The sequence below is a fragment of the Scardinius erythrophthalmus genome (assembly GCF_964197995.2).
Source record: "Scardinius erythrophthalmus genome assembly, chromosome: 5".
Taxonomy (NCBI): Eukaryota; Metazoa; Chordata; class Actinopteri; order Cypriniformes; family Leuciscidae; genus Scardinius; species Scardinius erythrophthalmus.
The window spans coordinates 17,659,559-17,687,306 of NC_138225.1; the positions used below are offsets into that span (position 1 = coordinate 17,659,559).

The 27,748-nt window shown below is 36.6% G+C and overlaps 1 protein-coding gene across 1 annotated transcript; it reads left to right on the forward strand.

Annotated features, from left to right (window-relative positions):
• On the forward strand, positions 1-27,646 carry loxl2b (lysyl oxidase-like 2b). The gene is made up of 14 exons (XM_081366890.1): positions 1-114; positions 2,242-2,611; positions 2,851-3,026; positions 13,140-13,351; positions 17,016-17,232; positions 18,470-18,653; positions 19,775-19,932; positions 20,020-20,187; positions 22,668-22,833; positions 23,923-24,163; positions 24,876-24,991; positions 25,142-25,278; positions 25,410-25,521; positions 26,306-27,646. The coding sequence occupies exons 2-14, from the start codon at positions 2,272-2,274 to the stop codon at positions 26,374-26,376; spliced, it is 2,298 nt and encodes a 765-aa protein (XP_081223016.1). The 5' UTR covers positions 1-114; positions 2,242-2,271; the 3' UTR covers positions 26,377-27,646.
• Positions 27,647-27,748: the final 102 nt, after the last annotated feature.

Below are 27,748 nucleotides of genomic sequence, written 5' to 3' on the forward strand. Positions count from 1 at the left end.
TGAAATTACAGGAGATCAACCAGTGAAAGTTTAGGGGATGTGCAACAGCTGAGAGAAGCAGAGATTCACATTTCGGAGGAGTATTCTACTGTGAAATTTGCACTCGCAGCAAAAGTAAGCTAACAACTGCATCTGCTTTGAGTTATTAAGCTGTATTTTATAATCTCGTTTTTGCTTCTTTCAAAGAAAAAGCGCTACTGTTGTTGTAGGCTACTGAATATTTAGTTTTTAAACATTTTACATTCTGACTTCATTCTGTTTTACAGTAGGCTACTGCACGTTTTCTTGTAAGATATTTGAAAAAAAAATGTTTTCTAATGGTTACGTATGACGTCATGCTTGAGTCAGTGGAATATGATGCAAGTACAAGCATTTTATTTCTAAATGAGTGATGAAAGATGTGCCGTGTTTTTATGTGACCGCATGAGATCAACTCAAATTTTTTAACAACAATTTTTTTTTATTATTAATTATTATTATATCAGGCCGAACACTGGGCTATTATGTTTAGGAAGTATTACACATAATTGTGATCCTTTGACTTGTGAACCCTTGTATCGTGGTCTGAATCCTATTCATGGTGGTCAAGGGACTTGCTGTCTGGAAGTGCAGAATGCTAACAGACAAACAGGTCTGTAGGACAGGAATGTGAGTCACTTCTAAAGCTGTAGAAGACACAAAGCTATAGGTTTTGTTCAGTCGAACAAAAGCATGTCACAAATACATTTCTGAACTATCTGTACTGAGAGGTGGGATTTACAGAGATTCACTTCAGACCAAGCACATCTTTAAATTAATGCGATGTTTGGCTGGGAGCAGAGGATGGAAATGTTGGATAATTAATTTTGAAGATGCATTGTTTTAATAATCTTGAAATATATATTTATATCATTATAAATATAGGCTACTTTATAGGCTATTTTATATAATACATAAATATATATATTTAGTTTTCACATTTAGTTTAAGTTTAGGTTGCAAGCTTCACAATTTTTATGTATTTTAGACAATAACATTTCGAGTGTGTGTGTGTGTGTGTGTGTGTGTGTGTGTGTGTGTGTGTGTGTGTGTGTGTGTGAGTGTGAAAGTGAGTGGAAGTCTTTAAAAAATGCTTTTGTAGAAGTGCCTCTTTTATCTTGGAGTGGCAATCTTACGGGAGCCCTTTGAAGCAGGCTACATTATTGATTTTCTCGCCTTTGGAAAAAAAAAAACAGCTTACATGCCAGACGGGAGAACATAAAAGTCTTGAAGGCTCACCCTATTAATCATATTATTTTTTTGCACTGAGAATGTCATTTATTTATGTCTGAGAACCCTAAGCTGTATTTTGCTTTTTTCTCATTTTCTGTCCATAATTTTTGTAGTCAAATTATATGATCATCACATGAATTTGAGTAAACTGGATTGGAAAAATAACATCATTGCACATGTTTGTGCAAAACCAGCATTGTTTGAGAATGACATTTTGCACAAAATATTTCTCAATGTCAAAAGAACTTAGTGTAGAATCCTAAATATTTATTATTCATTTTACATCCTAACATTTAGTTGTTTTGCATATTTCAAAACCCTACAATTCGATGTATTTTGAATGCCAGATGTTCAATGTGGACTTTTGTACTCCATGTATATAAATTGTTTTTTTTTTTTCAGTCAGGAAAGCAGTTACCTCATCTACTCATGCTTACCATATTTCCATCAGCACATTATCTTGTGTCACTGAAAGAGAATATCTACCATCCTAATCAAAGTGTTTAAACATCTGTCACTGTTATGCTCAATTAAACTGTATTTTCTGTTAAGAACATGATTCTTTTCCATAGTGTTCAAAATTATTTTTTGCTTAGGTCATGGGCAATGTAGATGAATAGTCTGCAATTAAACTGTATTTTCTGTTAAGAACTTGATTCTTTTCCATGGTATTCAAAATTATTTTTTGCTTAGGTCATGGGCAATGTAGATGAATAGTCTGCCACAGTGGGGTCTAAACAAGCCTCTGCGTTCTCATTATTGCTCGCTTTGATGTGGGCTGGTTTGGTGATGAACGAGACTTCACATGCTATTCTCCCACAGCTTATGGCTTTAATAAAAGTTCTTTTGATTAAAAAAGTACAGATAAATGGGTGGCTTGAAATCTTAAAATGCATGAATTATGTCTGTTATCATCAAACATGTCCTTCTGTGCTGTCTTTTAAATAATAACAAAAAAACACCCATTTCTTCACTTTTGCTTTTTTGCAGGCCATAAAAACCGTCTGAGCCTCTTTCATTATGCTGGCCCTCTGGTCTGTATCATTTGTACTGTTGTGTGCATGGAGTCAGAGCTACGCACAGTATGAGCACTTGGGTTACCCTCCGGGCTACCAGGACTCTTCCCAGGATCTTTACACTGCTCCAGAGCTTCCTGCAGATACACCCAGGATACAGCTACGTCTGGCAGGAGAGAAACGCAAGCACAACGAAGGGCGCGTTGAGGTCTTCTATGAAGGGGAATGGGGGACTGTGTGTGATGATGATTTCACCATTCACGCAGCCCAAGTTGTGTGCAGAGAATTGGGTTATTTTGAAGCAGTCTCCTGGTTTCCATCATCTAAATATGGGAAGGGAGAAGGTAAGCTTGTTGTATTCACAATGCATTTGATATAATCTGAAACGAATGCATTTTTCTCAACTAAAATGACGTCGCAGTAAATAGTACAGTATAGTATTATAACATGTAATATAAAATAAATATAAGTGAATGCCAGTTTACATCCTATATTGTTAAACTTAATCATTCAATATAATATTCTTCCATGGAGAATTGATGAATAGTCATAATACATATGCATTGACTTTCTGTGTTTTTAGGCCGTATCTGGTTTGACAATGTCCACTGCACGGGGAAGGAGAGGAGTTTGGCTCAGTGTGAGTCTAATGGCATTGGTGTGTCTGATTGCAAGCATACTGAGGATGTCGGGGTGGTTTGCAGCGACAAGAGAATCCCAGGATTCAAGTTTGTTAACACCCTGACCAACAACATCAATGTAAGTAATTTCAGCACAGATGTGTTTCCACAGTTATTGTTGTTGTTGCTACTTTATTGATACAGGAAATTGCATTGTCACAGCAGCTTCAATACACAAAAACATAGCACCACACATAACAAACAAGTTATTTCTACAATATAAAAATCAGAAAGAAATAATATATAAAAATTAACAAGAAATAAGAAATGAGCGCTAACATACTAAGGTAAAAAATGATTTTAAAAAAATGCAAATGATTATATGAGTGTAAAACTAGACTGTAATAGGTCTGACTCTGGACTATATATACGCTACCAGTGATGATTCATAGCACATTAAACAATTGTATAAAACTATTCAGGGGCGTCATGCCCGTTCAAGTTTTTGAGCCAAATGGATTTTGAATGCAACTTCCAGTAGACAAAAATAAACATGTGATTATTATTATTTTGTACAAAATGAATAGTAGTCACCCAAAGTGATCTCCTTTTAGTAGGGATGCACCGATACAACTTTTTCGAGTCCGATACCGATACTTTCATTTTTGGTACTCGCCGATCCCGTATAACCGATACCTGTATTTTCACTGCATTTGTAATTTTTAAATGTATTGGTAGATAAAACAAAAGAATATAAATCATATTAGTTGGCTTAATTTGTTCATCAAATAAATATTTCCTTCAGTTATTTTGATGCTTAAAGGGATAGTTCACTTTAAAATGAAAATTCTGTCATATACTCACCCTCAAGTTTCAAACCTGTATGAATTTATTTCTTCTGCTGAACACAAAGGAAGATATTTCGAAGAATGTCAGTAACCAAAGAGTTAACTCGGGGATGGGCAACTTCGGTCCTGGAGGGCCACTGTCCTACAGAGTTTAGCTTCAACCCTAAACAAACACACCTGAACAAGCTAATCAAGGTCCTCAGGATTACTAGAAAATTACAGGCAGGTGATTTTTTCAGGGTTGGAGCTAAACTCTGTAGGACAGTGGCCCTCCAGGACCGAAGTTTCCCATCCCTGAGTTAACTGGTCCCATTAACTTCCACAGTAGGAAAAAAAATACTATCAAAGTCAATGGGACCAGTTAACTGTTTGGTTTCCTTTTAAAGTGAACTATCCCTTTAATTAAGCCTGCTAAAATGCATTGTATGAGCTTCTGTTACTTTCACTCTTCATTATATTGCTCTATCATATTCTATCTTTCATTTAGTAGTACAGCACATATTTAGAGCTGCTCCAGCAGGGCTCAGTGCTGAGGACTGAGTCAGTGGTACAAATGTTTGGACACAGTTAAATATCAATTCTTTATTCCAATTTTGATACTACAACAAAAACTACAGTAATCAATCAAATGTGAAAAAAAAAACACTGCAAATTCCTTACTGAATAAATTAAATATAGATAGATCTTTTTGTAAAGTTACAAAAGGTAGCCTATTTAGTCAAGAGTAGTGAGTAATTTATTTGTCCTTTGTTTCATTAACATTAAAACACAGCAGCAGGTTTATAAGACAATTCAATTCAGTATTCGCGCACTGAGACGCTGGTTTTCGTGGTGCGCGCTTTGGATGTTTCCGTTCATGGAACTTCTTGACTTGCACACGTCCTGTAATAATGTAGGGAATCAGTCGTTATACCTAAATCAGGTAACAGTTCATTTTTTACTTGCATATACGATTTAGTTTGAATCCAAATAACACGTGCTGAGTGAACGATCAGCAATCAAGAGCATTCAACAGAAGTTCTCTCTCTCTCTCTCTCTCTCTCTCTCTCTCTCTTTCTCTCTCTCTCTCTCTCTCTCTCTCTCTCTCTAATCAGTTAACGTTAATAAGCTACATACCTCATTCTTCTTTCTTTGCCATTGACATCTGACTGAACTACAAACTTTCCACTGATGTCTGTGAAAAAGTGATGCGCTCGTGCGTCTGTGCAGCTGCGCGCTCAATCCACTGTGTTTTTCTTTTATCAGCTGGCGCACCACAGCTATGTGTTACTAAATTTCATTTAATATTCCACTAATAGGATACATTTACTTCACAGCCTTCTTTTTTATCCCCATTATACTCTATGTTGTCAGTGTTTCTTTGTCTGGACACAAGTGTAAAAACGCTGCCTGGTATCGGTTGTTGGTATCGGAGCATTTTTACAAGTACAAGTATGAGTACATGAGCTCAGTATCGGGCCCGATACCGATTTGACATTTTGAAGCCAAAATATCATTCAGCCTATGTGGTTTATGCAGAAGCAACCCGTTATTGTGTGCAAGTGGTTGGGGGAATCTTTCCAAAATTGTGTCAACATAACAAAGAGATTTAGTATTTAATTAGATATGTATTATATATGCATGGGCAATCTGTCGCATATAGAGGACATGCAGCCTCTGATTCACAAACGGGTGCATTTTAGCCTTGTGGTGTCCAGTGCTGATAGTTCAATTCATTTGTTTCTGTAAGCTACAGAATATGTGGAAGACTGAATTGATGCAGGACTTATATGCCTAATATTTGTAACTTTTTTCCCCACCAGCATTTTTTTAACATGTTGCCAGCCACCACCAGCATTTTTGATCATTTTCACAAAAATTTCATGGCCCATTCATGCATTCTTTTTTTTTTTTATTAACAATTGAATGTGGCAACATTTTGAACAAAAAGCATTTTTGGCAAAGACTACAACATGTGCAAAAGCAATGCTTCTATCATTTGTTTCTGCTTCTTTTTCGCCTTTGTTTTGATATAGAGATTCTGTCCTCTTTCAGATGCCATAGCATATAAAAAAAGTGAAACCATAGATTCCCGGAAAATTCAGTAAATGGTTTGTGAGAATTCAGTTAATATTCTGGAATAGCAACATTAAAGGTGTTAATAACTTGTGTTCTCAATTTGGTTCATAATTCAAAAGCATATAATTGGGTCTCACTGGCAGTTGAGTTCAGGGTCCAGGGTCCAGGGACCAGGTGCAGGTTGTTGCTGTGGCCCCCCCGTAAAATTGCATTCCAGGCTGGGAAAACTAGGTGCATAACACCTCTGAAACTATTGTTGCTTTTTTCCTTTTGATCACTTTTCCAATCCTCAATGCATTCTTTTCCATTTACTTTTCCACCCAGAGCTAAGTGGCTTTGGTTGCAAGGAATATGGCAATGGAATGTTCAAACACCTTCTTGACACATTTTTTACGCTACCCATATTTATGCTGCTTGGCTTTGTCTAAATTAATTTCTTTGTCCTGTTAGAGTAATAACAGGACTTGTCCCCATCCTCTGTCTCTTTCCATACACAAGCTGCTTTGAGCCGACAGTGTCATCAAGAAAGAATGTATTAAGCAATCAAAGAAATATGTCATGATAGGCGCTCCTGTAAACAAAGGGAAGTGTAATTTATGTGTGTGTTTATGATGAAACACAGACTTTAGAGGATGTGACAAATAAGATTTTGGAAACCCTGATTGTGATTCTCAGTGTAAGGCTAAATGGAAACCTCAATGAAAGCCCTTCTGAGCAGTCAGAATTCACCACTATAATATGCAGTAAGAACATATCTGAATAAATATACGCAGTTTTCAAAAAGATGCCTATTGTGTCTGAATTTCATTTCAAAGTATGATTGCCTTTTCTAATATAACATGGAATATATGAGTCAAGCAAGGGCTAGGGGGAAGTAGACATCTTAGATCAGCTTCTACTAGTCTCCAGCTGAGAAACCTGGAGAGAAAGGCAGAGTCAGCTTTTCCATCTACTGATAGCCTGCACGGGGCTCCACATTAAGGCAGTTAAATCACAGGGAGGTTCACCATAATGCTGGCCACATTCAAGTCATCTGGGAATGTTCATAAGCAACCCACTGTAGCCTTCCTTGGGTTTAAATGGGAAAAATGATGTAATGCAAGTGTGGTGCAGAGATGTGGAGGAGAGGCCAAAGATGAGGCTCTAAAACAAGATGCAAACAGACCATGGGGAAAAAACGTGAACGCAACAAATTTCCAGGTAGCGATATGGATAACAGTTGTCATAAAAAAACTGTAAAGTTTTTGGTCACTTATCCACTTTACCATATACATTGATCTAATTATTTGTTAAAGTTGTTTTTGGACTCAAAACCAGATCAAAGATACAATGTACTTTTCTGAGCCCATCTAAAAAAAAAGCCTAAAATATTTATAATCTGCGTGACGAGGTCGAATCTGTTTTTTTTTTTTTTTTTTTACGACCTAATTTTAATGTAAGTGAACAAGATGTTATTTCCCTGCTTGGAAAGAATTTTTTTTTTTTTTATTGTGTCTAGGCTTTTAGTCCATTTATTTAGCGTTATACCTGAAAGCTGAATAAACCCAACTTTCTTTATTCTGATAAATCTAGACAGTCCAAGTCCTCGATAAAATTAGCATAATTTGTCTCGTCCGCCATAATCATGGGAGAGTGGGACACGCAAAAGCAGCTGGAAGCCTGTGTCATACAGACACATGTTATGCAATACCTTAATTACAATCACAGGGGGGTTGTGCCTTTATGAGAAACTACAGAGTTCAGAGGAAGTTACATTATTTATTTGTTGAAGAGTTGATGAATGTGTTTCTTTCAGCTCTATAGAGGATTCCGGAACATTCACAGTGTTACAACACAAATGGCTCAAAATGACGTGGATGTATTTTTTATAGTAAGGAATTTCATAGAAATTCTTATTAGAAATCATTTGGTTTTGTTAGCTGAAGTTAAACATGATCACTGCCAGAACTTCATCTCAGACAGATGCTGTTGATCAGCTCAGAAACACTCAGCCTTTATTGTTCTAGTGACTAATATGTTCTGTGGCCTCTTCTCTGGAGTCTGGCCCAGTATGTGTACATTTATTCTTACTCTACAGGTTCCATAAAAGCCCCCTTTTTAAACATTTTTCAAACCAAAATTTCCAGATATTCTTAATAATATTCTTATTAAGCATGCATATAATGTAAATGTTATGCAGCTATGCGTTCCTATACAGACAAAGGTCAAATTTTGACTCGCTTATATCTTACATTTGTGCAGACAAAGGAAAAAGTAATACTTTGGTTATAGGATTTCATTGTAAATGTTTTTTCCTCTGCTTTTAAAAACTGAGGAATGAGTCAAAATTACAGTCTGTGGTAATGAATAGCATGCCACAGATCCTTGATGGATGTTAGATTGAAAATAACCCATAATGTTCCTTAAACTACTACATTTCGATCTACTCATCTGTTATTTGCTTAGTAACAAGGTATCACTTGCATTTACTTGTAATGCAAGGATTTTACTTACATTGCTTTCTTTCTGTCTTTTAGACAAAGTTCATCTTGTTTATTTATCTGCCTCTCCCCTTCTAGTTACATACTTTTGGGATGGTGACCTCCCTATATTTAACAGGATGTTTATCTCTATGTAGCAAGTAATCTCTGAAAATGACAATCAAACCACAGCTAATGTGACTTGCAGTAATATTTACTGTGGGAAGACTTTAAGTTATTCTATGTTCCTAAGTCTTAGCTTGGCCTTTAATGCTTTGTTGTCCACATTCAGCGTATTATGCGATCATTGCTTGTGGTTTTCATTGTACATTTTGCTTTTGACCCAAGTGGAAAAACACATTTTTCACATTCCTGAGGATTCAAAGATGTCTGTATGTATAAGGTTTCCTTGAAAACCGACCCGGATCTTTAATGTTTTTTTCCCTCAGTGTTCTTATAGGAGACTGTTTGGTCAGAAATAACTGGTCAAAGAGTTGCAGTCAGAAAAAGAAATAAAGCCAATTATACATGGGCACCAGATAAGTGGAATGGACCACGCTACTTGAATCCTGCTATTTTAAGAAACAGATAATCATCAGTTTGTGCAATGGCGCAGGACGAGACAGGCCGAGACAGGCCAGGACTGTTGTCCAGCAATGGTCTATGTGTTCTTTGTTAACTGTTGTCGATCTAGACCATTTTGAAAAGCTCAGTAACAGACCTGCATTCAAAAACTTTGAGCTAACTGCTAAAACATTGTTCTATTATGAGTTGGGGGAGGGAAATGGGTAGTTGGAAATAGGCTCCATCTGAAGAGGAGGCATTCTTTAACATGTCTTTGCAAAGAGAGAGTTACAAACACAAACAGTTAACGACAGGAGTCACTAGAGTTTTTAAAAGAGGGCACCATATTTAGTTACTTTAGTTTCTTCTGGGGGTAGTTCACACATAACAGAAACATATTTTGAATCAGAAAGATGATTGTTATATTCGATTATTAAAAAATGTTACCACAATGTCTTTGTTTTCTTTGTTTCCATCCAGTTTTCTTGTGATAATAATATCTGCCATTTGTACCAATTTTAGTTTTCCGAGATTTATCTCAAATTCCTTTGTGAGTAAAGTAATTAAAAGTGGTAAAAAAGAATAATAAAATCATTAATTTCAATGTTAAAGTTTTTAGGTAGAACATTTTAACGGACATTTGAGCTTCTCATTATATTTTCGAATTTTTGAATTGTAGAAAAGTTTTATGTTATTTGTATTATTTTATGTAATTATTCCTTTTACAGAAAACACTCATAAGATGTGTTTTGCCTTTTTTGTGGACTGAAAGCGTTGGTGTATCTGTTTAGTTGAAGAGAACATGCTCTCTCACTCTTCTTGTTTTAAGGGAAAAACAATGTGGGCTGTGTGACATTTTCCTTTGCACAGTCTGTGTACCGGCCAGTAGAAGAATGCCTGTCAGTTCACCACATGTGCCTCTGACTCCTTCTGTATGAGCAGTAGAAGGGCTCACTTTTTTTCTTTTTAAAAGACAGACTAATCTCCTGAGATGCTTACTTGCATCTACTGAAGGACAAGCCCTCACAAATCGCTATCCCAGCTGCTCTATTTTTCTTTCCTATAGCTACAGAATCCCCTCCTCTTCCAGTTACCATAGAAGCCAGCCACACATGTTTAGGAAATCTTTTTCTTCCTCTTTTGTACTAATAAATCTCACCTCAGTTGTTTTTTTCTTCCAACCTGTTTTGAAACCTTGCACATTACCTGTTTAGAAAAGAGTTAATGGAAACCCTGTGTAGCTGCAGATATGTGCACTGGTCATTAAACTCGCTGATCCAGTCACAAAGTAAATGGTGACTTCACTCACTTATTGGAAAAACCCATTTACCAAGACTACCGAGCTACTTTCTTAGGGCGCATGGGAAATTACTTGGATTATCCATCAAACATTGTTTTATTTAACGCATTAAAAAAATTCATGAAGCTGTTTGTTCTGATGCTGTGTAAAGATGGTTTTGTTGCTTGTGCCGTTTTAGCTGGTGTATTCCCATAGCTTTTTTTTTTTATTATTATTTCAACCTTTGATGGGAATGCTTTGTTGCATCACAAAGTAGCTTGGATAACAATAACTGTTTGTGAGAAGTTTACTTGGGTTTGCGCCATGACACGGAAGCCACTTCTATATTTTGAAGCCTGTTGTTGACCACAGTGTCCAATTTAGATTTTGGAAACACACAGTTCTTCATTAAATCCGCTCAACCTGCAGCTCTAACAGCTTGGTCAGAGACACTGGGAAAATGACTGACCATTCCATTCACAAAAAGTCTCTTGATTTAAAGGAATGACTATTTTGTGTTTGGTGGTTCATCTGTTTAGTTTTACCTCATGTGGAAATGCTAGACATTTTAAAATACATAATAGCCTTATCATTCTAGAACTCTATCCAAAGTGTATCCATGTTGGAATAAACCCACATAATTGCACTGCTTGCACTGCTTGCATTTCCAGTGTGGTACAGTAAGGATACCATTTTAGTTTGCCACGTGTTTATCCACAACCACATTCTCATTCCTAGTTTGAAATACCTGACTTCAGCTTATATTACTTGCTTGACTTTTTTTTAATGAAAGACAGCTTCTTTTTTCCGGTTTATGTTGTCTGGTGAATCAGAGGAAAGAGCCTCCCAGTGGCGACCACTTCATTTCTCATACTCTTCATTTCATACATTTCATGGAAAAATTATGTTCTACAGCAGGGGTCTTCAACTTCTTTTCAGGCCAAAGAGCCCCTTAATGTCTGGTCATTGCAGTTATTTCCCTTTTCATTTTACTTAATACAATTGTATTGTGGGAGAGACAATGAAACGTTTAGCTCAACCTTAGTGCCTTAACTTTGGCTTTAGTTAAATTGAACTTTAATGTTGTATTTTAACACATACACTACAGTTCAAAAGTTTGGGGTTGGTGAGATTTTTATTGTTTTGAAAAAAGATTCTTATGCTCATCAAGGCTGTATTTATTTGATCAAAAATACAGTAAAACAGTAGCCTGGCTAACGTCAGAGCTCTTCTCATTGAGACGTGGTCTGGGAACCACATGTTAATTTTCTCGTATTTGAGGCGTGGTTTACGAATGCCCAGAGCCGTTTATTGGGCGCTACGAATGTCTATCAAATGCGCCTGTACGTAGCTCATAGCCAATCGTTTCAATTATACCAGATGACGTATGTAGAGCGACAGAAATTGGACGAGGAAGAAGACTAAATAAATTTGCGTTCTAAACTACTTAGAACACTATCTAAGGCTGCATCGAAAGGTAACTTCGCGTCTGCTGCCATGTTGGATCCATAGATATAGACAAACTGCTTCGGTGTGTCGCATAGACGTCGTCATCGTCTTGCTGCTCCCTCCCCGTTCTGTGATTGGTTCCCTTTTTGAGGGGAAAATCTGGTCCATGGTGTCCAGGCTGCCTAGGAGCGTGAATAAAATTGTGCTGCGCGCAAGGCAGCATGTGGAAACCCAGGCTAGTAAAACAGTACAATTATAAAAAAAATCATATTTGAATATATTTTAAAATGTATTTTATTTCTGTGATGGCAAAGCAGATTTTTAGCTGCCATTACTCCAGTCTTCAGTGTCACATGATCCACATGCTGCTGATTTGGTGCTCAGGAAACATTTCTTATTATTATCAATGTTAAATGGTTCTTAGATGAATAGAAAGTTCAAAAGAACAGCATTTATTTATGAATACAAAGTATTTTGTAAATTACAAATGTTTTTAATGTCAATTGATTTTGATTAATTCCTTTCCAAAAAAATCTTACTGACCCCAAACATTTGAATGGTTTGAATTTCACAAATATGAGTTCAACACCAAACAATAATTGGCAGAAATCCACTGCAGTCCCACCACTCTTCTATAGCATGAGGTTCAGAGGGTAATGGAATGGTTAGGCCACTCTATTTGCTGAGCACAGCAACACACAGTCTCTCAAAACTCAACCCACATGGTATCATAGCACAGGAATGTAAATCTGCAGCTAAAGCCCTTCATGTAGTCTTGGAGTCTACTGAAATGATCTAGCTTCACTCCTCCTGATGGATTTACAGTTCATGTAGGCCTATACACCGTGGAATCCGTCCAAATTTTAATAATAAATAAATAAATAAATGGGATGAGCTGCATTTAGATGCCGTTATGTTCTAAGGCCATACAGTATGTTGAAGTGCCTTGATATTTCTATATGCCTTTATATATATGTGCTTCAATTTTCCAGACTTTCTAGTAAATTTTGGGGAAATAATTTCAACCACACACCTTTGCCTGATTATCAAGGTGTCTGGGATTATTTGATGCGAGCTTGAAAGCAGTAACCTCTTGTTTGCCTTTTTATCCATCTACTATATACGTCAGAAGCCATTAAACGCATTTTTATAGTCTCGCCACGGACGTGAATTGTTGTTGGCCTGAGGGTAAACACAGTTGGAAGATTTTTCAGAGGTGGAGCAGGTCAACAAGTCCTGCTGATAGGATGTTTATAATGAAGTATGGAACTGTAAAACCGGTTTAGTTTTATAGTGGCTGTGGTTAAAGTGTCCAGTTACGAGTTTCACAACATGGGTACATTGAATAATGCTAACACAGAACAAATGGAAACTTTCCGCTATTCAGAGGGTACCTTATTATATACATGGTGGATAAAATGGAGTAACCTTACTGACAGACAGGACATTTCTTGTTAAAGCTTATGTTTAATGTGTCTAAAATGTCTGGCCTGCAGTTTGTCACCCTCCTGCTATTATATTTATTGCTAATACAAGAATCAATGTCCATCTTAAATCAACTTCAGTAACAATACTTGACTTCTTTTGCCCTTCAGAGTCTGAACATTCAGGTGGAGGATGTTCGTATTCGCCCCATCCTGTCATCATATCGTAAGCGCATCCCAGTGACAGAGGGCTACGTGGAAGTGAAGGATGGAGGCAAATGGAAGCAGATCTGTGATGATGACTGGACTCAGATGAACAGCAGGGTCATCTGCGGCATGTTCGGCTTTCCAGGAGACAAGAGATACAATGCCCGTGTGTACAAGTGAGTGCTTGCTTTCCCTTAAGTTGAGGTGTCTTTTGTGCAGATATTTCTTTAGAATATAACCTATAGGGTTTTTATGGCCTTATGATAATATTTCCTACTTCATTACACTCCCACTCCAGCAAAATGCTAACAGAGTACACAACATGGAGGTCCACAGTTTGGTCAGTTTCATTTGGAATTTATGCTGCCAAATGTTTTGCTTGAAAAGATGTTCATGTTGTCTGTGGAATTCCATCCCAGGATTTAAACTATGGAACGAAGCATAATTTTCATCCATTGTGATTTAATAGTGTCTAATCAATTATAGATCCAGGGACCCCTGGGGGTCCATAAAGGTACTGCTGGGGCTCTGTGAGCTGATGTATAAAACATATGCCCCCGGTTTCACAGACAAGGTTTAAGCCTTGTCCCAGACTAAAATGCATGTTTGAGCAGTTTTAACTGAAAGCAACTTGCACTGACTAACAAATCTTAAAATATGTCAGTGCCTTTGTTTTGTCTCAAGATTACACCTGTAGTGTTTTTTTAGGGATGTCCCGATACCACTTTTTCACTTCCGATACGATACCGATGCCGCAGCTTTGGCTATTTGCCGATACCGATATCAATCCGATATCTTTATTTTATTCTTGATCTAATACGACTAATAATAAAATATATGGAAGCACTTTGCTCAATTAGCCACAATAAAAATATATCACTCAAATGGAGAACAAATACTTCTCCAGTATATAGTCCACAACAACAGTTGATAATGACAGACTGCCACCCTTTATCCAAAAGACCTTGAGATATGTTTGGTAATTGTACCTGAATGAATTTAAAATTAATTTGCTATATTTCAGATCAATATATTTGTTTCCTTAAAATTTAAACATTTAAAAAAAAAAAAAAAAAACTTTAACTTTATTCCCATCTGAATTATAATTTATTTCTGTGTAAAATAATACTACCATTAAAATTTTTATTTACATTTGATTTTCTTTTTTAATCAATGTAGAATATGTAACTTAAAAATAAACAGATTAGTGCTCTGGTTTAGGACAAGAAGTGGAAACCAATGCAATATGATGCATGTCCAAAAGATGAGATAATTTTTGCTTTTAAACAGTGTGTGTGTGTGTGTGTGTGTGTGTGTGTGTGTGTGTGTGTGTGTGTGTGTGTGTGTGTGTGTGTGTGTGTGTGTGTGATTTTGGTTGGGTGACAGACAGTTGTAGGTTACAGTGTGACAAGAGTTTACAGTTTGACAAAAGCACAATGTTGTGTTTTACACAAATATAAGTAGACTAAACACTTTGCAGTTTTAATGATGTCCTGTATGAACAAAATGACGGAGTATGTTTTTATGTTTCCACTGTTCGATCGCGCCCGTGCCTCTCTCTCTCTCTGACACACACACACACTAGCATTGCAATCTTGACAACGCAGCCTGTTCATTAAGCTGCGTTCCCACCAAACGCGAATAGAGCGTCAAATTCGCGTCTATCGCGTCTAGTTCGACGCTTGAACATTTTGAATCCATTCGCGCGTCCAAAGCGAATAGGACGCGCATAGCGAGCGTTTGAAGCGAAATAGACGCGCGTTCAGGGCTAAAAGGCGGGGCTACAGATTAGGTGTCCCTAACCCGCATATGTCTATGCACGTATCTAACAGTAGTTCCGCATTACATTAATTAATGTGCACACGAGTTTTATTTATATTTATATTTATACCGTGTATTCTCCGTGTAAATCCATGCACCGAACCGTGACGCACGTACCGTTTCGGTTCAATACGAATGCATAGGCCTACCGTTCCACGTATCGGATCATATTTTTTTCTCCCCTCCGATCTCCGATCTAGCGTTCTGAGCCAGCATTATCGGCACGATACCGATGACATGGATCGGATTTTCGTTTATAAAAACCACTTAAATGACCTAATTGAACTAAAGCCTAATCCTGTCTTAATCTAAGCCCTGTCTGTGAAACTGGGCCATATAAATTTTGTAAAATATTTAGGGTTTTAGTTTTGTAGACTAATGAACTGTAAGTTATCCAAAGCTTGAGTTTTATTACAAAACTAATTTTATTTTTTCATATATTTTCATATATTTTTTAAATCATACCAGGATACATCTCATGAAATTTCACATTGTTAATAGTGTATTCCCAAATTCAGATACAGCTTTGCTTTTTAAATTTGAATTGATCCTTGCATCAATTTAATTTTTTATTCATATGTAAACATCATATATCTTAATTTAACATGCTATTTTGCTTAATTATATGTTGACTCTCTTAGAGTAAACAGTCTGACACATTCATCAACAATAGCAGTATTTTGTTTGTGTCTGACAGACATCAATCTTAAAGGCCTGACTGAAAATACTCCCATGGAAATAAAAAAGATAGACAAGCTGCTTTTCCATCAGCATTGGTCAGATAAACAACTGGTTTAGGCAAATGAAACATTATTTAAGAGTATTTGAAATCGCATCGGCATCATGAAGAATGTTTCTAGCGAGTCTTCAGCACTTCTTAAATCTCTGTATATGCCTGATAGAAAATCTGCAAATAAATGAGAAAATCTGCAGAGAACATATCTTGAACTCTACTTTCTGCTAAGCTATTACATTCCATACTGTGTTCGTAATGACTCTCAAGAGTTGCATAAATCTTCATGAGCACTTTCATAACTGTGTGGAAATCAGCACTAAAATGCCTAGTTAGTAATGAATGGTAATTAATGTGCTTTATGAGCAATCACTTAGGCACAATAGAAATGAAAGCTTTATAGTTGGTTGTATGATCTCGGACTGTTCGGCTAAGCTACGTGCTTCCCCGCACATGCTGTGCCTTATGAAATGTGCAGGCACCGTTGGTTTTTTTAAATCTGTGCTCGATGTTGGGGGGAGGGGGGACACGTAGCCGAAAGCTGTAGTTTTTTCAGCGTGGAGCCAAAATGGGCTTCCTTTCAACTACCTCTGTCTGCCCTGTGGCTTTATACAGTGCTTTCATAAGAAAACTTGGACAATCCTTTCAGAGGACCGTCTGTAAATGGCTCCTGTAAATAATATGGGTCTTTCCCTGGCTGGAACAAGCAGATGATGTTCTCAGATGATATAGCATGGAAGTATAACAGCTCTCCCAGCTGTTCTCACAAACACTATAAATTAAACACCAGGTTAAATGTTCAAGCTTTTGTAACAATTTTTCTTCTGTAACTTTAGATCAAATCTGTGAGTTAAATGTTATGTCTACCTTTTCTTTTGTATCTCTCAAAGCCTATGTGCGTGTTTGTCTACATTTGTTTTCTCGATAGTTGGGATCTTTGGAGCAAGTCTAGTGTGAGACATTCTCTCCCTTAGAGTCTAAATAAAAAACAAATGTGGATTGTGTCCTTTTTTGTGTGTGATTGATGGCCAGTATACTTCTGACAGTGGAGCTTGTTAAATATTCTCTTTGTAGGATGAGCAATGCTTTTCCTGCAGGAATATGTGACGTCACTTCAGCTGCGCTTCATCCTTTTGCAGTTCAAAGTGTATTGAATGTTTAATGCAGTCATGAATCTTTACTAGCCCTATTATGGCTAGAATCTTCCAGTTGGGCCTATACATGGGTTTTGGGTGAGTTATGTTTGTTCAACTCAATTCTCAAATTCCCTTTCCTTTGTTTCTCAGGATGTTTGCCCGCAGGAGAAAGCAAACTTACTGGGATTACTCCATAAATTGCACCGGAAATGAAGCTCATTTGTCTAGCTGTAAGCTGGGCCACACGCTCACCATCAAAGCCAATAGCACGTGTGAGCAGGGCACTCCTGTGGTAGTCAGCTGCGTCCCTGGCAGAGCTTTCGCCCCGACTCCCATGTCAGGATACAGGAAGGCCTTCAGACAGGAGGTGAGGCCAGATGATACATTTACTCCAAAAATACAAGAAGCCACATGTCTACATGAGGTATTGCTTTGCACTGAACTTCTGACTCTCACCTTTGAGAAGACTATTAAGTATGGAACAGATCTCAACACACTTTATCACCATGGTTATAGAAAATCTTGATCTAGAGTAAGCGGCTACTTTAAAGTGAATCGTCTCTTACTTATTTAAAGAAGAATGTATGGCAAAAGTGGAAGTTTTCGATTCCAGTATTTTCAGTTGCCGGAAAGTGTGTTTATATGAATACTAATGTTAGAGAGCAGAGAAAATGATATTTTTAAATCTCTAAAGCCCTATGATGACAGACATTTCACCCGAAAATGACATCACTCTTTCCAAATTACATATTTAAGTAGTCCATGTGGAAGCCTGCCTGGTACATACCATTCAGCGAGGTCAGTGAGTTCATTAGCATGATGTATATCTGCACTATTGAAGTGTCTGTTGTGTAGTCCTGAAAGAATTCCTGCTGAATATATCCATTCTTTTAATGATGAAGGTTTTGGAATTTTGCAGTGATGTATCAAATTGATAAAAAGTTAAAGTAAAGACATTTATAATGTTACAAAAAACATACATTTTAAATAAAGGCTGTTCCTTTGAACTTTTCTTCTAATCATCAAAGAATCCTGATTTTTTTTAAAAAAATTTATCATGGTTTCCACAAAAATATTAAGCGGAACAACTGTTTTCAATGTTGATCATAAAAATAAATGTTTCTTGAGCACCAAATCAGCATATTAGAATGATTTCTAAAGGATTATGTGAAACTGAGTGAAGACTGGAGTAATGATGCTGAAAATTCAGCTTTGCCATCACAGAAATAAATGACATTTTAAAATGTATTAAAATTTAAATTGTGATAGTATTTGACAATGTTACTGTTATTCCTTTTTTTTTTTTTTTTTGCTCAAAGAAATGCAGCATTGGTGAGCATAAGAGAAAAAAAATCTTACTAACCCCAAACGTTACCCCAACAGTGTGTTTTAATTGAATAATTATAATGCTTTTAACAACTTTTGTAATGAGCATCTTAATTATGATTTCTTAAAGTTTGTCATGCACATCTGATGTAAACCTGTTGCCTGAATTACTGTGAAACTTCTTAAATATGAATTCCTACTTTGAGTTTAGCACTTTAGCTTTTCTGCAAAAAGGAATCTGTCTTTCTTATTTAGTCTTCCTCTTCCTTCACATACAGCAACCCCTGGTGCGTCTCAGAGGTGGCGCTGTAGTTGGAGAGGGGCGTGTGGAGGTGTTGAAGAATGGAGAATGGGGCACGATCTGTGATGACAACTGGAATCTCGTAGCAGCTACTGTGGTGTGTCGTGAGCTTGGATTAGGGAGTGCCAAGGAGGCGCTTTCTGGAGGTCAGCTTGGACAAGGTGTGTATAGTTGAATTGATCTGAAGGTTCTACAGTAGATGGAATGCTACAACCTCCCTGACTTCCATGCATTTACTTGGACCCTTTTAAGGGACTCATAGCACAAAGTGCTTTTGGGAATTGATACAATGTTATAATGAAAGTAATTTAATAAGTAAGGATGTGTGGGAGGAGAAAAAAATAATTAAGCTGAAAATGTTTCTCTTCTGGTCTGACATTACAGATAATATTTTTCAGATAATATTTTAATTATTTCTTATTTCCTTAGTACAATATAAATATAAACAACATAAAGTCAGTTATTTAAAGGGGTCATCATGAACTGCTATGATTGGGTAACATTTGCATATGAAGAAAGTATTACATACTCTTTTACTCAATTATGAAACAGTAGCGCACTTGTTCACTTAATTCATACAGTTACGGAGTACTGAACTACAGGTAGCCCTAATACACATTAAATGTAGTCACGCAATACTGATGTTGTTAACATAACAATTGAGAACAAATTATACAAAGTATAATTTGCATGGTTTACCGTGATATGATAAGCAATCGTTCGATTTAATCAGCGTGATTTACTGCAATGCTTTTTTTCCCTTAGTTGGTCAGAACAAAACTGGATGTTACTTATTTGTTCAGACGACATTTTCCGGTGAAAATTCTTATGTTGGTCATACTTCCAAAAAGTAGAGTCTGTGATTCTGAATGTCAGTATCCACACGGGCGCGGTGACTGACAGCTGCACATTCTCCTCAAAACATTGGATTCATCCGCGCTGTGCCGTGCCGAGGCACAACCCACGTAAAGTAGATAATTCCGTGAATAACTGCAATTACAGATTTCGAACAGAGATGGCGACAAAAAGGAAAAACTACGGACTGCAGCTTTAATGGCATAGTAGATTCATATAAACTCTGAATTGAAAGGTTAAATTCTTTCAGTTCTTTCTCTCTTGAAAACAACAATTTCCCAAATACTTTCAAAAATTTCAGGGTAAATTATGTTTTCTTCCTATGATTATTAGATATGTGTATATAGGTAGGGATTTTATTATTAGGACTAAACATGTGTCTGTGACCATTTATGGGTGTGTCTGGATAAAAACATGTTTTTTCCAGGAATGGGCCCTGTACATATGAATGAGGTTCAATGTTCTGGCTTTGAGAAGTCTGTCACTGAGTGTCCCTTCAATAAGGATAAAGACTCTGAAGGCTGCAGTCACGAGGAGGACGCAGGCGTGAGGTGCAATGTTCCTGCCATGGGCTTCCAACAGAGGGTAAAAACTCACTCAAATTGACTGACTACTGAAATGCATTTTTACTGTCATAGTATACCATGGCCAGTCTGCTCTTTATTATTGCAGCTGCGGTTGAGTGGAGGGCATAACCCCTTTGAAGGCCGTGTTGAGGTTCTTATGGAGCGCAACGGTTCTCTGGTGTGGGGGACTGTGTGCGGTGAGGGCTGGGGCACTATGGAGGCCATGGTGGTCTGCAGACAGCTGGGCCTGGGCTTTGCAAGCAGTGCTTTCCAGGTATGTTTACTACTCGAAATGAACATTTGAGCCTCACATTGTGATCCTTTTACACTGCTGATACCTCAACAGGCTGTTGGTAAGGTATGTCTATCCTTCTAACCAGATCATCCCTTGATCTTCGTAAATTGGATGTTGGCCCTTTGAAGAAATTCATGGTATTCCAAACTCGCATTACTATTCAGTTATTTTTGTATAAGCAGGGATGGTGGAGGACTGCTGTTAGTGAAATCAAAGCTCTGTGTGGGCTGAAAGTTTTTCAGTGACGTCTTATTATGATTTCTGAACTTTATTAAAACCAAATCAAATTTCAAAGTTCTGGAATGTTTCAGGTCAATTTGATTTTTATCGACTATCTTGTGACAATGGGATTCCTGTGGTGTCCTTCAACTTCCTGCTGGTTGTTAATAAGAAATCGCAACATTCCAATACTCAGGCATGTTGTCTAGTCTAATGACATTTAATTTATCAATTCACAGATGGGATTTTGTAAACAGAATAGACTGGTGTACCTTCTAAAGAATGTATTGTGATTTATTTGTCAAATATGTCCACAAAGAAACTGTCCAAGGTGGAATTCTTTCTTTTAATAGCCTTAGACAAAACGAGTTACTGCAAGAAAACATGTGTACGTGTATATTTAAAGTCTGAAATGAATCCCAGTTTTATTAGAGGCACAGCTCAGCTTGAAGTCGTCCTGTGAGAATGATGTTTCTAATGGTAATTAGTAGAACAACCAGATGTTAAGACATGTATTTTTTCCTCAGATTAACCTTCTTAAATACATGCTTTCTGACTGTTATAGATGTCTGTGTTTACGGTTGCCAAGAGAAACCATTACTCCCTTCTGGTTTGACAGCGCTGAAGATAAACGGTTACACCTGGGAAGTGTTTAAGAGAGTTAGAGACTGTCTATTCCAAGAGGAAATTATATCTCTTCATCAAATGGATCTTAAATAGATAAGAAAGAACGAAACCGTTGACTGCCGCAGGGAAGGAGAGGTTTGCTTTTGAAGATGTTACTGTTGTCTTGACAAGTAATTTATGTCTGGAAATGGTTAAACAATACGGACTCTGTTTTTATTTTAAAAATAATTAAATGGTTCAATTATATGAAACAGATAGGACTTTAGTGTGTAGGTAACTTAGCCTACTATAAAAATATGACATCAAAAAGAACATTTTGTTGCTCTGGGTATTACATTTAATTCTCCTTAGGCAACTATTTAGTGTTTTGATTTTGCCACGGATGTGCAAAGCTACTGTAGGTCTTGGCTGCTGAGGACTTTTCTCGAATAGAACAAAAAGTCCAAGAGGTTTTGATAAGGTGACAGGAAATAGCACCATCTTGTGGTTATTTTACATTTTGCTGTTAGTGATTTCTCTTTCTCTGTTGACATTTTGCCTCAACTTTGTGTTCTCTCATTTTAATATCTAACATATGTTCTTTCATAACGGTGCATTCAATAAGACTGGTGCAAAAAAAAAGTTCACGCCAGTCTTACAGTGACACCTAGCGATGTGAATGTAGCATAACGAAATGTTTTCAGTTACCAATGCCATTGGATAAGCTTTGATTCCTTTATTAAAAGAGTGACCAGTAACAGACAGGTTACTGAGACAGTGTTGTTTTAGTATTATTTATAAACAATTCTCTTTTTATTTCAATTTTTAGTTTGAGTAATTTTAGAACTTCAACATAAACTTATCAGCCAATGCAACATTTCTTTTTTTATCTACCGGTATTTTGTATTTAATTTTTATTTCAGCTTTATTTGAATAGATTTAGTTAACAATAGCATAACTGTACTGTAAGTATTATATACGTCTTATAAGTATTACACACACCTCAACATGTCTGCTCCCATGATGCAACTCGCTCCATTTAAAATAAAACAGCTATGTTACTGAGTCTTCATTTTAAACATGTTTTTCAAAATTTCTATTACTTTCTTTATGTTTAAAATAGGGCTGTCAAAAGATTAATCGCGATTAATCGCATCCAAAATAAAAGTTTGTGTTTACATAATATATGTGTGTGTGTACTGTGTATAATTATAAATACACACACATGCATGTATATATTTAAGAAATATTTGCATACATATACTGTATATATTTAAATATAATTTATATTATATATATAAATATAATTTTTTTTATATAAAAATTGCACATTTTTCTTAAATATATACAAGCATGTGTGTGTATTTATATATACAAATTGAATTATACACAGTACACACACATATACTATTTAAACACAAACTTTTATTTTGGATGCGATTAATCGCGATTAATCTTTTGACAGCCCTAGTTTAAAACTTTAATGAGTAAAAATGACTGGATTCATCTTTAATACTGTAGCCATCTGTTTAATAATAAATAGTGTCTCTATATTCAGTGTATGCACTACCTTTCATTTCCCCTGTGGGATGGATGAATCACTTGAACTGAGGTGGGATTTTGTGTTTGTATAGGAGACATGGTACTGGCCTGGTTCAGTGAATGCAGATGCAGTGGTTATGAGTGGGGTGAGGTGTGCTGGAACAGAGATGTCTCTCTCCCACTGTCTTCATCATGGAGAATATCTCAGCTGCCCTAAAGGGGGAGGACGCTTTGCTGCTGGAGTTTCCTGCTCTGAGAGTAAGTATTGTCATCAGAATATTCAAATACAGTTGTTCTTATATTTATGAATCGACTTTCAGAGTTCTTACTATATATATGTAATTCTATTAGCTTCAACTAATTATTTTCTGGAGAAACACTGACCTCTACTGGTCTCTTTGAAAATTCCATGCAAGCCTGTTGGTATTGTGTCATCAACACTTAGGGCCCTATTTCAATGATCTAAGTGCATGGTCTAAAGCGCACGGCGCAAGTGCACTTAGGGTGTGTCCTAATCCACTTTTGCTAAAATGGTCGGTGCGCCCGGCTCATGGTCTAAAAGTAGAGTAATGGGTGTGTTTTGGGCATAACGTGCAATTAACCAATCAGAGTTTCATTTCCCATTCCCTTTAATAGCCAGTTGTGCTCCCTCCATGGCGGATTCGCTATTTACATGGAGGAATTTGCAAGCGGAAAGACTGAATGCTTCTCCAGAGAGGAATCAAATCTGCTCGTGCGCGAGGTTAAAGCGCGCGAGCAGACCATCTACGGGACAAGCCGGATTCCACCATATGTTTATGTACACAATACTAATCTTTTACATTATAATCCTTTTATTTTTAATATTTGGCATGTCTGTGTGCTGCTGCACGTCCCTGTGTGTGCAATAAGCAGAGTGTATGCGCGTTGTGGACCCACCTATAGGCGCATATTACTAATGCGCCCTTTAAATAACAAAAAAAATATTGCGAATATTATACTGAATATTTCAGTTGCCTCTAAATAGTAACGCACCAACAATGCGCCTGAACACATCTCGTTTTCAGACCAGCATGCCCATGGGCGCACAAATGGGCGCAAATGCATTTGTTATTTAAACAACGTGACGCAGGACGTGAAAATGGTAACTGCGTCGGGCTGAAACTAGCAAAAAACACTTGCATCGCGCCTGGCGCCACATTGCACGGGGTATATGATTACTAATATAGTTTGTGGTATATTATGTGTTTAAAACAAATCTCTTTTTCAGGTCATATGGAGTTAAAGACAATGAAAAATAATTGAGAAACCTTTCTTTAGAACTACTTGTTTTAAAACATAAGCTAAGAGTTCTTTATTTCCGTCCAGCTGCCCCAGATCTGGTGCTCAACCCCCAGGTGGTGGAACAGACCACATACTTAGAAGACCGACCTATGATCATGTTACAGTGTGCCTATGAGGAGAACTGCCTGGGCTCAACCTCCAGTGCCACCCCAGCCAACTCCTATCGCCGACTCCTCCGCTTCTCCTCCCAGATCCACAACAATGGACAATCTGACTTCAGACCCAAAGCCTCCAGAGAGACCTGGGTTTGGCATGACTGCCACAGGTGAGGGGGGTCTGATAACTGCTGGAGACAATAGAGGTAGAATTCAGATATCATTCATAAGAGCATAAATATATTACATATATCCATGTTTTGATGTCATGAACAAAAATAATATACTAAATAGTATCTAAGTACCTAAGTATCGTTCAAAACTTGGGGGTCAGTAAATTTTTTTTAAAGAAATGAATAATTTTATTCAGTAAGGGGAGATTTAATTGATCAAAAGTGACAGTAAAGACATATGTAATGATTTCTATTTTAAATAAATGCAGTTCTTTTGAACTTTTTCTATTAATCAAAGAATCCTAAAAAAAATGATCATGGTGTCCACAAAAATATTAAGCGAGACAACTGTTTTCAATGTTGATAATAAAAAGAAATGTTTTTGAGCAGCAAATCAGCATATTAGGATAATTTGACCCTGAAGGATCATGTGACCCTGAAGAATGGAGTAATGGCTACTGAAAATACAGCTTTTAAAATTACATTTGAAAATATATTAAAATAGAAATCAGTTATTTTAAATTAGTCATATTTCACAATATTACTATTTTTATTGTGTTTTTGATCAAATAAATGCAACCTTGGTGAGCATAAGATACTACTTTCAAAACAATTAAAAAATCTTACCAACCACAAACTTTTAAATGGTATGGTAGGCTTTTACTTGTAGGTAAATGTTTTTAAAATCATTTTCTTTTTACTGTTACAGGCACTATCATAGTATGGAAGTGTTCACCCACTATGACCTACTTAGCAACAATGGCACCAAGGTGGCAGAAGGACACAAAGCAAGTTTCTGTCTGGAGGACTCAGAATGTGATGAAGGTATGAAAGAATGTGCATGTTTTTGTAGCCGACAATAGTAAGAATAAGTTGACCTCACTCTAACTCTATGTTTTCTGTTCCTTTTTTATAGTAGCGTAAACTCGTCATCAACTTGATGATGTGCTCTTTGTATTGTTGACTTTTTTTAAGGAATCGAGAAGAGATACGAGTGTGCAAACTTTGGTGAGCAGGGGATCACAGTGGGCTGCTGGGATACGTACAGGCATGATATTGACTGCCAGTGGGTGGACATTACAGATGTTAAACCAGGAGACTACACATTCCAGGTAATAATGACATTTCCGAAATAGTAGTAATTGTAGTACCAAAGAAATTCTTTTAATCGTATTATCCTGATTCTTGGAAACTGGCATTGTGATTAGATCTTTGAGCTGACTGTTTTCACTCTCTCTGACAGATTGTAATTAACCCCAATTATGAGGTTGCTGAGTCGGATTACACCAATAACATTGTCAAATGCAGATGTCGATATGATGGTCATCGTATATGGATGTATAATTGCCATATAGGTAAACAAAACGTCATGAATGCCTCCTCACGTTGTCTTGCCATGAAAATGACTTACTTTTTTCACATACACTGGCTCCATAAATGATTCACTTTTGGACGCTTTAGTGACACTTAGAAATACGTCTTCTTTTTAGTGACTAGTCCCTTCATGCTATTTTATTTTTATCTTACCTGAAAAGTTAGCTTATTCTTGTACACTACTATTCAAATATTTAGGGTCTATTTGTTTTTGTTTTTAATGAATACTTTTATTCAGCTAGGATGCATTAAATTGATCAAAAGTGACCATAAAGACATTTATTAAAGATGTCTGTTTCAAATAATTGCTTTTATTTTGAACTTTCTATTCATCAAAGAATCCTGCAAAAATGTATCACGGTTTCCACAAAAATAACTGTTTTTAACAGTAATGATAATAAGAAATCATATTTGAATGATTTCATTCACAGGAATACATTAAACGTTAAAATGTATTAAAAAAAGAAAAGTTAGTTTAAATTCTATTAATATTTAAAAAATAATATTTAGTATTTTTGATCAAATAAATGCAGCCTTGATGAGCATAAAAAGCCTTCTTTCATAAACATTAGAACAGTTCACAGACCCCAACATTTTGAATAGTAGTCTAAATGTAAAAAAGAGGCTTGGCTTGATATGTTTAAAGAATAATCTAAAGTCTTCAAATATTTTTGGGACCATAATTGCATGAAATGTCATGCTTAAAATGAACATGCATAGAACCCTGTATAGTGAACGTCACTGTGATTCTGTGTCTCTTTTAAGGGGGCTCCTTTAGTGCCGAGACAGAAGACACTTTCCCTGGCCTGATCAACAACCAGGTGACCCATAGGTAAAAGAGAGGTGATAAAGAACATCTAGAAACCCCGGCCAACCAGTGAGATTATCAAGAGCCCTGAACCACTACACCTCTCTAGAGGACCTTTCATCTCTCAGTAATTTCACGGTACTCGTTCAACTATGCTCAGTGTCACAACATTACTGTATTACAGGACTGAACATCACTTTTTCAATAGAGAACTCGATTAACAGACTGAAAAGCTGTTTTTTTCCCCTCTGACCGCTGAGCCAGTAGCAATTCTGAAACCTCATTCTTTCTCTGTTTGCTGCTGGTGTTGAAGATGAAACTGTGGATAACTCTCAAGTGAGCTCACTTCAGACATGAAAGGAACTCTGGTGCACTTTTTAACTTTTAAAAAGGATCTGTGGTTTAGGTCTTTTTGTAAGCGTTTGGACAAGGTGAGAGGAGTTTCCTCAGATGAGTCTTCTGAAAGAATATTACATAAATCTACAAAAAATAAAGGCCTGAAGAGACCATTTCCTTTCCTTTTTAGTGACATGCATTTCAGGTATATACTTTGGCATTTTGAAAACCAAGCTGATTACTTGCTTATAGATATTATTGGTTATAATTTAAGTGTCATATGGGTTTGTAGAGGAAACAACTGATACATAAGAAAAATATGATGAGACGGATAATATTTTCTACCAAAGTCCTATTTTATCAGTATTATTAGAAATTATATTACATTATGAATTGTAATGTATTAATACTTTAAATATTGCCAGTAGCCTTAAGCATTCCAATTCATATCAGAAGTTCATAAACACTGGCATCCCAGGAGCAGGTGACCCTGTTTAAACGTTTTTTTTTAATTATTTTTTTTATTATTATTTTTTCTGCCTGTTTTTCTCAGACCTTGACTGATGGTCAGTTTTTGTGGACAATCATTATGAATTATTTATGCTCTCCATTCTGTAACTCTTATGAAGCTGACTGAAAATGTCACAAGCAGTCTGATCCTTTCCAAGCATTCAAACAAGAGTATTCATAGTATTTCATCATGTAAGTTTTAAATAACTTATTTTAAGACAGGGATTTCAAATTCTGTTTCGTAATTTCTTCTTTTTTCAATGTGGAATGTCTTACATTTGTTGTCTGTCATTGGTGCTAACATAGTGTTATCCTCTGTTTTTTGAGGGACCATATCAGCTACTTTTATATTATGCTTACTTGAATGGATGTAAAAATCATGGATGAATGCGATGTAGCATAATAAACATGCATTATTTGGCAAAGAAAAACAATATGTAGTATGCCTGTTCATTCAGTTGTTTTCCAGGAGTCATTCTTTCCTCTTCTCCCCATTGCACCCTCTTGTGGTGTTTTCCAAGGTGGGAAACACAGATGCTGTATTCACTTCATCC

Bases quoted from the DNA above. Each gene is read 5' to 3' on its own strand.
- loxl2b (XM_081366890.1), top strand. From the start codon at position 2,272: ATGCTGGCCCTCTGGTCTGTATCATTTGTACTGTTGTGTGCATGGAGT. The intron at 17,233-18,469 runs GTGAGGCCAGAT...CTTCACATACAG, and splicing joins GGAAGGCCTTCAGACAGGAG to CAACCCCTGGTGCGTCTCAG. The intron at 19,933-20,019 runs GTAAAAACTCAC...TTATTATTGCAG, and splicing joins CCATGGGCTTCCAACAGAGG to CTGCGGTTGAGTGGAGGGCA.